Source organism: Oncorhynchus kisutch, unplaced genomic scaffold (assembly GCF_002021735.2).
Source record: "Oncorhynchus kisutch isolate 150728-3 unplaced genomic scaffold, Okis_V2 Okis02a-Okis13b_hom, whole genome shotgun sequence".
Classification (NCBI taxonomy): Eukaryota; Metazoa; Chordata; class Actinopteri; order Salmoniformes; family Salmonidae; genus Oncorhynchus; species Oncorhynchus kisutch.
In genome coordinates this window covers 12612436-12625390 of record NW_022261979.1, presented here as the reverse complement: position 1 = coordinate 12625390, position 12955 = coordinate 12612436, and the positions used below count along the sequence as shown (strand labels likewise).

Sequence of the window (12955 nt, the reverse complement as noted above, 5' to 3'; positions counted from 1 at the left end):
TTGTTTTTGTCATATGTTTAGTCATTGACATGTAATTGTAGTACAATGGAAGACATTGTGGAAGAGAATAAGAAATGTGGGCACTTGTGTTTTTTTTTCTTCATCTACATCAAGCTTGCATTGTAATGAAGAGGGTCCCCCCCTGGTGTTGGGTCCCCCCCCTGGTGTTGGGTCCCCCCCCTGGTGTTGGGTCCCCCCCCTGGTGTTGGGTCCCCCCCTGGTGTTGGGTCCGCCCCCTGGTGTTGGGTCCGCCCCCTGGTGTTGGGTCCGCCCCCTGGTGTTGGGTCCGCCCCCTGGTGTTGGGTCCGCCCCCTGGTGTTGGGTCCGCCCCCTGGTTGGGTCCGCCCCCTGGTGTTGGGCCCGCCCCCTGGTGTTGGGTCGCCCCCTGGTGTTCAGTCACCCCTGGTGTTAATGGACTGTAGTAGACCCACAAAGGCACAATACCATCTTCACATCACCACAACTAGTGTATCGGACTCTCCACTGATACACATTACATCACCACAACTAGTGTATCGGACTCTCCACTGATACACATTACATCACCACAACTAGTGTATCGGACTCTCCACTGATACACATTACATCACCACAACTAGTGTATCGGACTCTCCACTGATAATCATTACATCACCACAACTAGTGTATCGGACTCTCCACTGATACACATTACATCACCACAACTAGTGTATCGGACTCTCCACTGATACACTAGTTGTGGTGATGTAATGTGTATCAGTGGAGAGTCCGATACACTAGTTGTGGTGATGTAATGTGTATCGGACTCTCCACTGATACACTAGTTGTGGTGATGTAATGTGTATCAGTGGAGAGTCCGATACACTAGTTGTGGTGATGTAATGTGTATCGGACTCTCCACTGATACACATTACATCACCACAACTAGTGTATCGGACTCTCCACTGATACACATTACATCACCACAACTAGTGTATCGGACTCTCCACTGATACATATTACATCACCACTTTTAGATGGGCACATATAATTTTCCCATTTTAAAAGGACTTGGGCCCATATAATTGTCCCAACAGTCGGCAACAATTCCTTCACTGAAATAATTGATTGTTAGTGGCCACTCACAGCACAGCAATATAAATCTGGCATACTGTCAAATTCCCAGAGCACAGTCCAGGGATGTATTCATTCATCCCAAACATTTCCCAACTAAAACTATAGTTGCTATTGGACAAATACAAGAAGGATTCGTTTGCTTCTGTTTTTAAGAGACCCTTTTTTTTTTTTTTGCAACAGAATCGTCAGAATGAATACACTAGTTCAGTGTGTTCTGGTTGAGTTCAGACCCTCTACAGCCCATCCTCGTGTTCCAGTTCAGTCTCAGTGTGGGTTGGTTCACGACTTCCACTCCAGACGTTCTAGGTTTCTCCAGAACATTAGGACGAGACTACAATGTAATCGCAAGACTAGTTCATTCACTTGTGTTTGGCCTTAGTGGCCAGAGCCTGTAGGTTAGCCGGTCCTCCCCACACTGTCCCGAACACGTCCCTCTCAGTCCTCAGGGCCACCTCCAGGGGGAGCTCTCTCCCAGACACCACCACGCTCTTTATGGCTCTGATGACCGGGGCTGGACCTGCGGTGTAGCATCCCAACCACTGCTCTGCCTCCAGGAGGGCATTGGTTCCAGACCCAGCCAGGGAACCTTCCAGGACCCCGTCCGCAAGCCCAATCTGAAGCCCCATCTCTGGGTCTATTTTCAAAGCGCCACCCAGCATCTTCAGGGCGTTCTGGCCGCCTACGATGCGTACCAATCTAGCTGCACCGCCCCAACCAGGGACCAGACCCATGTGTTTATGGACAAACTGGATCACACTGCCCGGCGCCATCAACCTAACAGGGAGAGACCGGGACGTTGGTTGATTAGAGAATGGAAACTTGGTGGATTCGTTTTTGGGATATTTCTAGAAAATTACTTTATTGTGAACTCTACCTTTCTCCACTATCTGGATGTAGGCCTAAAGTTAATAAACACAATGGTGATGTCTATGGACAGTGAGTCACGTTACTGTACCTAAAGTCACAGGCAGTAGTGAGTTCAGCTCCTCCCCCCAGTGCGTTCCCTTCCACCAGAGCTACAGACAACAGAGGTAACCTTCAACAGAGAACACGTGGGTTAGTGTGGCACAGAGCATCTGGTGTGACACGCCGATCTAGAACTTTCTACCACAGAGGATAGTGTAACTACCTCAGTAGTCTGGTCAAGGCATTCTGCATGAACGTACACATCTTCATCCCATCCTGAAAGACAAGACGCATCGTTTTAGACCAGGAGGTCCAACTCATTCCATGGAGGGCCTGGTAGTGTCTGCTGGTTTTGGGGGGGGGGTTTCCTTTCGATTAAGACCTAGACAACCAGGTGAGAGGACTTCCTGACTAATTAGTGACCTTAATTCATCAACCAAGGAAGGAAAGAAGCACATTCAGACACTCTGCCCTCCGTGGAATGAGTTTGACACATGGTTTAGGAAGTCAGATTGGATGGAAGTAGGAGTGCCCCAATACAATGTGACTGAATAAAAATGGTTCACTGAGCTTTCTACTGGTCTTTCAGAGAGAGAACCTCAGAGAGACTGACCTGAGGGTTGGATATATCTCTGACAACATTGATGAATGACCAGAGGGTTGGATATATCTCTGACAGCATTGAGGACTGACCCGAGGGTTGGATATATCTCTGACAACATTGAGGACTGACCTGAGGGTTGGATATATCTTGACAACATTGAGGACTGACCTGAGGCTTTGAAAAATGTCTGACAATATTGAGGGCTGACCTGAGGGTTGGATATATCTCTGACAACATTGACTGACCTGAGGATTGGATATATCTCTGACAACATTGAGGACTGACCTGAGGGTTGGATATATCTTGACAACATTGAGGACTGACCTGAGGCTTTGAAAAATGTCTGACAATATTGAGGGCTGACCTGAGGGTTGGATATATCTCTGACAACATTGACTGACCTGAGGATTGGATATATCTCTGACAACATTGAGGACTGACCTGAGGGTTGGATATATCTCTGACAGCATTGAGGACTGACCTGAGGGTTGGATATATCTCTGACAACATTGAGGACTGACCTGAGGGTTGGATATATCTCTGACAACATTGAGGACTGACCTGAGGGTTGGATATATCTCTGACAGCATTGAGGACTGACCTGAGGGTTGGATATATCTCTGACAACATTGAGGACTGACCTGAGGGTTGGATATATCTTGACAACATTGAGGACTGACCTGAGGGTTGGATATATCTCTGACAACATTGAGGACTGACCCGAGGGTTGGATATATCTCTGACAACATTGAGGACTGACCTGAGGGTTGGATATAGCCCTGACTGCGTTGAGATCTGACCCAGAGCAGAATGTTCCAGCAGCCCCCTGGATGATGAGACCTTTGCCCTCCGTCCACTCCTCTAGCTGGGACACCCTCTCCTCCAGCTCCACCATCATAGAACCTGGAGAAAACAGGGTAGTGTTCAGTAGGGATAAAACGTTTTGAACCTGAATGAAACAGGGAGGTACAACCTGAACATGTTCAATATGAGGTTGAGGATTGACGAGCGACAAACTGCTTCTCTTGTAGTTTTCATGAGAAATATTACTGGGATGAAAATTCTAGATAGCCTGTCTAATCAAATAACATTCAGCTCAGACACCCATACATACCCCACAAGACATGCCACCAGGGGTCTCTTCAGACACCCATACATACCCCACAAGACATGCCACCAGGGGTCTCTTCAGACACCCATACATACCCCACAAGACATGCCACCAGGGGTCTCTTCAGACACCCATACATACCCCACAAGACATGCCACCAGGGGTCTCTACAGACACCAAGACATACCCCACAAGACATGCCACCAGGGGTCTCTTCAGACACCAAGACATACCCCACAAGACATGCCACCAGGGGTCTCTTCAGACACCCATATATACCCCACAAAACATGCCACCAGGGGTCTCTTCACAGTCCCCAAGTCAAAAATGAATGCACAGTATTACACAGAGCTCAGTATTACACATGGAACTCCCATCTCCCAATTACTCAAGCGAACAGCAAAATTACCTTTAAAAAAAGAAAACAGATTAAACAATATCTCATGGAACGACGGAGACATTGTTTTGTTGTATTGTTAAATGGTTTGTAATGGTCCTTGTCCATCAGTGTTCTGTTGTCATGTTTTGTGTTGTTTTTGTGGACCTCCCAGGATGAGCAGCTGCAGCTTCTGCAAAAGCTAATGGGGATCCAAATAAACACGTTATTTTTTTGGTCATCTGTTGCTAAACGTTTTGCTACAGTGTGTCCTTACTCAACACAACCCAGTTCATTGAGCACCAGCCCCCTTAGTTCCACTGTCATTCTCAGGAGAAAAACAAAGAGTCGGAAATATAAACTGAAGTATATTTCGCTCCGTTTGGTGAAGAGAAAACCAAAGAGAATCGGAGTGATATTTAGTCTGAATTGCAGGTCAGCAAAGAGCAACACTCGGATCAATTAATAAAATATAACATTAGGCAGTGCTTCCATACCAGAGAAAGCGTTCATGCGAGCAGGGTTGTTGACGGTCAGTACCGCGATGCCCGACTCCTGTTTGACAAGGTCTATAGATCCCCCAGGGAAAGCTTGGAGTTTCTCTCTGATCTCCTGGAACCCCTTGGCAGCGGTGTAAACTGATCCAATCCCCCTGAGGAGGTGCTGCCCCCAGGCACCAGGCCGACTGCCCCTGAGGAGGTGCTGCCCCCAGGCACCAGGCCGACTGCCCCTGAGGAGGTGCTGCCCACAGGCACCAAGCCGAATGCCCCCGAGGAGGTGCTGCCTGGCTGCAGACAGAACCATGCTGCTACCAGGGAAAGGTAGGAGAGAAGGATGGAGGGATAGAAACAGACAGGAGGGACTGAGGAAGAGAGAGAAACAGAGAGGAATCAGCACTGTTATTGAACTGTAAAACAGTTGGTTGCTAGGCCGTATGTGTGCAGCTACCAGTCCATAATAGTCCTCTGTCTGTGCTAACTGAGGCAGATAGACATTATCTCAGGTCCAAGGGCATGCGTCCGGTCCCAACTAAGAGATCTACGCATGCGCATCTGACCCATGCAGAGGCACCTTATTGTTGTTGCCTTCGAGCGATGGGCAAGAGCTAGCTGACTAACCATGTCCTTCACAGTTATATCCTCTTTGTAAAAATGTGGATTTCTAAAAGCGTAGACTTTAATATCCCCAAAAGTACTGTGGAAAAAAACGTCCCTAACAACCTGATAATTAGGTGATATACCATAAGAAGCGACATCTTAAAATATTTCACAAACCTGTGCTGTCTGATAGCTCAATGTTGTGGTGTTACATTGAAACCTCTCCCCCCGGAAACATGTCGCTGGAACCGACACGCGAGGGCAAGCGAACACTCCCATCATTCAGAATGATTGATTCTATGTAGTTTTACTAAAGAGAATTGTGGTAGGGACAAATTTTTCGGTTCACAGTACCATCTAGTACTTATATGTCGTTAATTATATTATATGTCGTTGAAATTATTCAAACATCAGTTCACCCCCTTTTTTTCTCGACATTTATTTTTATTTAACCTTTATTTAATTAGGCAAGTCAGTTAAGAACACATCTTTATTTACAATGACAGCCTACCAAAAGGCAAAAGGCCTTCTGCGGGGACATAAATTAAAAATAACATTAAAAAAAAAGTAAATACCTCCTCCTGATATCCCCACCTTTCCCTCCTCCTGATATCCCCACCTTTCCCTCCTCCTGATATCCCCACCTTTCCTCTCTCCCTCCTCCTGATATCCCCTCCTCTCTCCCTCCTCCTGATATCCCCTCCTTTCCTCTCTCCCTCCTCCTGATATCCCCACCTTTCCTCTCTCCCTCCTCCTGATATCCCCTCCTCTCTCCCTCCTCCTGATATCCCCTCCTTTCCTCTCTCCCTCCTCCTGATATCCCCACCTTTCCTCTCTCCCTCCTCCTGATATCCCCTCCTTTCCTCTCTCCCTCCTCCTGATATCCCCTCCTTTCCTCTCTCCCTCCTCCTGATATCCCCTCCTCTCTCCCTCCTCCTGATATCCCCTCCTTTCCTCTCTCCCTCCTCCTGATATCCCCACCTTTCCTCTCTCCCTCCTCCTGATATCCCCTCCTTTCCTCTCTCCCTCCTCCTGATATCCCCTCCTTTCCTCTCTCCCTCCTCCTGATATCCCCACCTTTCCCTCCTCCTGATATCCCCTCCTTTCCTCTCTCCCTCCTCCTGATATCCCCACCTTTCCCTCCTCCTGATATCCCCTCCTTTCCCTCCTCCTGATATCCCCTCCTTTCCTCTCTCCCTCCTCCTGATATCCCCTCCTTTCCTCTCTCCCTCCTCCTGATATCCCCTCCTTTCCTCTCTCCCTCCTCCTGATATCCCCACCTTTCTTCTCTCCCTCCTCCTGATATCCCCACCTTTCCCTCCTCCTGATATCCCCACCTTTCTTCTCTCCCTCCTCCTGATATCCCCTCCTTTCCCTCCTCCTGATATCCCCTCCTTTCCTCTCTCCCTCCTCCTGATATCCCCACCTTTCTTCTCTCCCTCCTCCTGATATCCCCTCCTTTCCTCTCTCCCTCCTCCTGATATCCCCTCCTTTCCTCTCTCCCTCCTCCTGATATCCCCACCTTTCCCTCCTCCTGATATCCCCTCCTTTCCCTCCTCCTGATATCCCCTCCTTTCCTCTCTCCCTCCTCCTGATATCCCCTCCTTTCCCTCCTCCTGATATCCCCTCCTTTCCTCTCTCCCTCCTCCTGATATCCCCTCCTTTCCTCTCTCCCTCCTCCTGATATCCCCTCCTCTCTCCCTCCTCCTGATATCCCATCCTTTCCTCTCTCCCTCCTCCTGATATCCCCACCTTTCCCTCCTCCTGATATCCCATCCTTTCCTCTCTCCCTCCTCCTGATATCCCGACCTTTCCTCTCTACCTCCTCCTGATATCCCCTCCTCTCTCCCTCCTCCTGATATCCCCTCCTCTCTCCCTCCTCCTGATATCCCCTCCTCTCTCCCTCCTCCTGATATCCCCACCTTTCCTCTCTCCCTCCTCCTGATATCCCCTCCTTTCCTCTCTCCCTCCTCCTGATATCCCCACCTTTCCTCTCTACCTCCTCCTGATATCCCCTCCTTTCTTCTCTACCTCCTCCTGATATCCCCACCTTTCCTCTCTCCCTCCTCCTGATATCCCCACCTTTCCTCTCTACCTCCTCCTGATATCCCCTCCTTTCTTCTCTACCTCCTCCTGATATCCCCACCTTTCCTCTCTCCCTCCTCCTGATATCCCCTCCTTTCTTCTCTACCTCCTCCTGATATCCCCACCTTTCCTCTCTCCCTCCTCCTGATATCCCCACCTTTCCTCTCTACCTCCTCCTGATATCCCCTCCTTTCCTCTCTATCTCCTCCTGATATCCCCTCCTCTCTCCCTCCTCCTGATATCCCCAACTTTCCTCTCTCCCTCCTCCTGATATCCCCACCTTTCCTCTCTCCCTCCTCCTGATATCCCCACCTTTCCTCTCTCCCTCCTCCTGATATCCCCACCTTTCCTCTCTCCCTCCTCCTGATATCCCCACCTTTCCTCTCTCCCTCCTCCTGATATCCCCACCTTTCCTCTCTCCCTCCTCCTGATATCCCCTCCTTTCTTCTCTACCTCCTCCTGATATCCCCTCCTTTCTTCTCTACCTCCTCCTGATATCCCCACCTTTCCTCTCTCCCTCCTCCTGATATCCCCACCTTTCCTCTCTCCCTCCTCCTGATATCCCCACCTCTCTCCCTCCTCCTGATATCCCCTCCTTTATTCTCTACCTCCTCCTGATATCCCCTCCTTTCTTCTCTACCTCCTCCTGATATCCCCACCTTTCCTCTCTCCCTCCTCCTGATATCCCCACCTTTCCTCTCTCCCTCCTCCTGATATCCCCACCTCTCTCCCTCCTCCTGATATCCCCTCCTTTATTCTCTACCTCCTCCTGATATCCCCACCTTTCCTCTCTTCCTCCTCCTGATATCCCCACCTTTCCTCTCTACCACCTCCTGATATCCCCACCTTTCCTCTCTCCCTCTACTCCTGATATCCCCACCTTTCCTCTCTCCCTCCTCCTGATATCCCCACCTTTCCTCTCTACCTCCTCCTGATATCCCCTCCTCTCTCCCTCCTCCTGATATCCCCTCCTCTCTCCCTCCTCCTGATATCCCCACCTTTCCTCTCTACCTCCTCCTGATATCCCCACCTTTCCTCTCTACCTCCTCCTGATATCCCCTCCTCTCTCCCTCCTCCTGATATCCCCACCTTTCCTCTCTCCCTCCTCCTGATATCCCCACCTTTCCTCTCTACCTCCTGATATCCCCTCCTCTCTCCCTCCTCCTGATATCCCCACCTTTCCTCTCTACCTCCTCCTGATATCCCCTCCTCTCTCCCTCCTCCTGATATCCCCACCTTTCCTCTACCTGCTCCTGATTTTCATTTTTTTGTGGGGAAAAAAAATCTTTGCAGTTCACTTTATACTCATGTAAGGGTTGTCTCCTTAGTTTAGCAGATTAGACACACCAACCATAATTCTGCCATAGAGTCTCCACACAGTGTGTAAGATCACATGGCAGTAGAAACAGAGCTTCCTTCTGCCTGCCTCCATTCATTCCCCTGTTATAAACAAAGCATTCTGTCTGAGGAACACATTCAGCTTGCAGGTCCTTATTCAGTCAGGAGAAGAGGCTTTTGTAATAACACATAGTTGGTTACCCCCCCCCCCAGCAGAGAGGTTGGATTCAGAACTCAGATTACAGTAAATCAACTTCTCTCAAGTGATATGGGATTGGTCCCATATCAACACTAACCCAATCTGACTGATCCCGAGAGAAGGCCAGGCTTATTCTACAATCACACATACTGATAGTGCTTCTGAAGTACAGCTCTTTCATCTATGGTTCGGCCTATATCTGTAGAATGCCCTGTTTGTTGTTTCGTCACTCTGGGCTCTGGTCAAAATGTGTCCCAATGGGCTCTGGTCAAACTGTGTCCCAATGGGCCCTGGTCAAACTGTGTCCCAATGGGCCCTGGTCAAACTGTGTCCCAATGGGCCCTGGTCAAACTGTGTCCCAATGGGCCCTGGTCAAACTGTGTCCCAATGGGCCCTGGTCAAACTGTGTCCCAATGGGCTCTGGTCAAACTGTGTCCCAATGGGCCCTGGTCAAACTGTGCCCCAATGGGCCCTGGTCAAACTGTGTCCCAATGGGCCCTGGTCAAACTGTGTCCCAATGGGCTCTGGTCAAACTGTGTCCCAATGGGCCCTGGTCAAACTGTGTCCCAATGGGCTCTGGTCAAACTGTGTCCCAATGGGCTCTGGTCAAACTGTGTCCCAATGGGCCCTGGTCAAACTGTGTCCCAATGGGCTCTGGTCAAACTGTGTACCAATGGGCTCTGGTCAAACTGTGTCCCAATGGGCCCTGGTCAAACTGTGTCCCAATGGGCTCTGGTCAAACTGTGTCCCAATGGGCTCTGGTCAAATTGTGTCCCAATGGGCCCTGGTCAAACTGTGTCCCAATGGGCTCTGGTCAAACTGTGTCCCAATGGGCTCTGGTCAAACTGTGTCCCAATGGGCCCTGGTCAAACTGTGTCCCAATGGGCCCTGTTCAAAGGTAGTGCATTAAATAGGACATACTGCATTCCAGTGGGCCCTGTGATGTCATCCCTCCAGGGTAGTTAAATGTGTGATGTCATCCCTCCAGGGTAGTTAAATGTGTGATGTCACCTCTCCAGGGTAGTTAAATGTGTGATGTCACCTCTCCAGGGTAGTTAAATGTGTGATGTCATCCCTCCAGGGTAGTTAAATGTGTGATGTCATCTCTCCAGGGTAGTTAAATGTGTGATGTCATCCCTCCAGGGTAGTTAAATGTGTGATGTCACCTCTCCAGGGTAGTTAAATGTGTGATGTCATCTCTCCAGGGTAGTTAAATGTGTGATGTCACCTCTCCAGGGTAGTTAAATGTGTGATGTCATCTGTCCAGGGTAGTTAAATGTGTGATGTCATCTCTCCAGGGTAGTTACATGTGTGATGTCACCTCTCCAGGGTAGTTACATGTGTGATGTCTTCTCTCCAGGGTAGTTACATGTGTGATGTCACCTCTCCAGGGTAGTTACATGTGTGATGTCACCTCTCCAGGGTAGTTAAATGTGTGATGTCACCTCTCCAGGGTAGTTAAATGTGTGATGTCATCTCTCCAGGGTAGTTAAATGTGTGATGTCACCTCTCCAGGGTAGTTAAATGTGTGATGTCATCCCTCCAGGGTAGTTAAATGTGTGATGTCACCTCTCCAGGGTAGTTAAATGTGTGATGTCACCTCTCCAGGGTAGTTAAATGTGTGATGTCATCCCTCCAGGGTAGTTAAATGTGTGATGTCATCTCTCCAGGGTAGTTAAATGTGTGATGTCATCCCTCCAGGGTAGTTAAATGTGTGATGTCACCTCTCCAGGGTAGTTAAATGTGTGATGTCATCTCTCCAGGGTAGTTAAATGTGTGATGTCACCTCTCCAGGGTAGTTAAATGTGTGATGTCATCTCTCCAGGGTAGTTAAATGTATTTAACTCAGGTGATGTTTATTCTGTGTAGACTGTTCTGTGTAAGACATAAAGAGAGGGAGACGAGGAGCCACTGAGCTGAACGACCTGATAGCCAATAGCCGCCCTGTAATGGTAAGGAGCTACTGAGCTGGATGACCTGATAGCCAATAGCAGCCCTGTAACGGCAAGGAGCCACTGAGCTGAACGACCTGATAGCCAATAGCAGCCCTGTAACGGCAAGGAGCCACTGAGCTGAACGACCTGATAGCCAATAGCAGCCCTGTAACGGCAAGGAGCCACTGAGCTGAACGACCTGATAGCCAATAGCAGCCCTGTAACTGTAAGGAGCCACTGAGCTGAACAACCTGATAGCCAATAGCAGCCCTGTAACGGTAAGGAGCCACTGAGCTGAACGACCTGATAGCCAATAGCAGCCCTGTAACGGTAAGGAGCCACTGAGCTGAACAGCCTGATAGCCAATAGCAGCCCTGTAACGGTAAGGAGCCACTGAGCTGAACGACCTGATAGCCAATAGCAGCCCTGTAACGGTAAGGAGCCACTGAGCTGAACAGCCTGATAGCCAATAGCAGCCCTGTAACGGTAAGGAGCCACTGAGCTGAACGACCTGATAGCCAATAGCAGCCCTGTAACGGTAAGGAGCCACTGAGCTGAACGACCTGATAGCCAATAGCAGCCCTGTAACGGTAAGGAGCCACTGAGCTGAACGACCTGATAGCCAATAGCAGCCCTGTAAGGTTAAGGAGCCACTGAGCTGAACGACCTGATAGCCAATAGCAGCCCTGTAACGGTAAGGAGCCACTGAGCTGAACGACCTGATAGCCAATAGCAGCCCTGTAACGGTAAGAAGGTAAGAATAGCAAGACAAACATACAGACATAGTGTAGATGTATGTCTCTGGTCACATAAGGGAGGACTGTCTCTACTGGTAGGATAGTATCGTCATGGAGACAGCAAGTTATAAGTCCATAGACTGATGGGGAGAGAGGGAGACGGGACGCCCCCAGGTGGTGAAGGTAGGCAACAACACCTCCACTACGCTGATCCTCAACACCGGGGGGCCCCACAAGGGTGCGTGCTCAGCCCCCCCCCCCTGTACTCTCTGTTCACCCATGACTGGTTTGAAGACGACACAACAGTAGTAGGCCTGATTACCAACAACGACGAGACGGCCTACAGGGAGGAGGAGAGGGCCCTGGAGGGAGTGGTGCTAGAAAAATAACCTCTCCTTCAACGTCAACACAACTACCGGGTGCAGCAAAGAGAGCACGCCCCCGTCCACATCACAGACAACCTGATATGGTCCACCCACACAGACAGTGTGGTGAAGAAGTCGCAACAGAGCCTCATCAACCTCAGGAGGCTGAAGAAATTTGTCTTGGTCCCTAAGACCCTCACAAACGTCTACAGATGCACCATTGAGAGTGAATACCAGACCTGTGAATAGCAGTCCTATGAATACCAGACCTGTGAATACCAGATCTGTGAATACCAGTGCCATGAACACCAGACCTGTGAATACCTGTCCCGGAAATACCAGTCCCGTGAATACCAGTCCCGTGAATACCAGTCCTGTGAATACCAGACCTGTGAATACCAGACCTGTGAATACCAGACCAATGAATACCAGACCTGTGAATACCAGACCTGTGAATACCAGACCTGTGAATACCAGACCTGTGAATACCAGACCAATGAATACCAGACCTGTGAATACCAGACCTGTGAATACCAGACCTGTGAATACGGTTTCAACTGTACCGGGCAGATGGCAGACAACGTATATCAGTATATCTCAGTGTCTGCCATCTGCCTGGTACAGTTGAAACTGGGATTCATCTGTGAAGAGCACATGTCTCCAGCGTACCAGTGGCCATCGAAGGTGAGCATTTGCCCACTGAAGTCGGTTACGACGCCAAGCTGCAGTCAGGTCAAGACCCTGGTGAGGACGACGAGCCTGCAGATGAGCTTCCCTGAGACATGCATTGCGTTGTGTGGGCTAGCAATTAGCTGATGTCCTCGTGTGCCCCATGGCGGGGTTATGGTATGGGGGCAGGCATTAGCTACGGACAATGAACACAATTGCATTTTATCAATGGCAATTTGAGTGCACAGAGATACCGTGACGAGATCCTGAGGCCCCATTGTCGTGCCATTCATCCGCCACCATCACCTTATGTTTAATTCCAGACTCTGGGACTCTGCCCTATCCCAGTCATTCCAGACTCTGGGACTCTGCCCTAACCCAGTCATTCCAGACTCTAGGACTCTGCCCTATCCCAGTCGTTACAGACTCTGGGACTCTG

At 49.6% G+C, this 12955-nt stretch overlaps 1 protein-coding gene across 1 annotated transcript; it reads right to left on the bottom strand.

The window, feature by feature from the left end:
* LOC116359282 (ethylmalonyl-CoA decarboxylase) lies at positions 1 to 5458 on the bottom strand. Its single transcript, XM_031812016.1, has 6 exons — positions 5367 to 5458; positions 4590 to 4954; positions 3366 to 3508; positions 2225 to 2277; positions 2051 to 2131; positions 1 to 1869 (listed from the first exon to the last, which is right to left on the bottom strand). The coding sequence occupies exons 2-6, from the start codon at positions 4894 to 4896 to the stop codon at positions 1455 to 1457; spliced, it is 999 nt and encodes a 332-aa protein (XP_031667876.1). The 5' UTR covers positions 4897 to 4954; positions 5367 to 5458; the 3' UTR covers positions 1 to 1454.
* Between the last annotated feature and the right edge of the window lie 7497 nt (positions 5459 to 12955).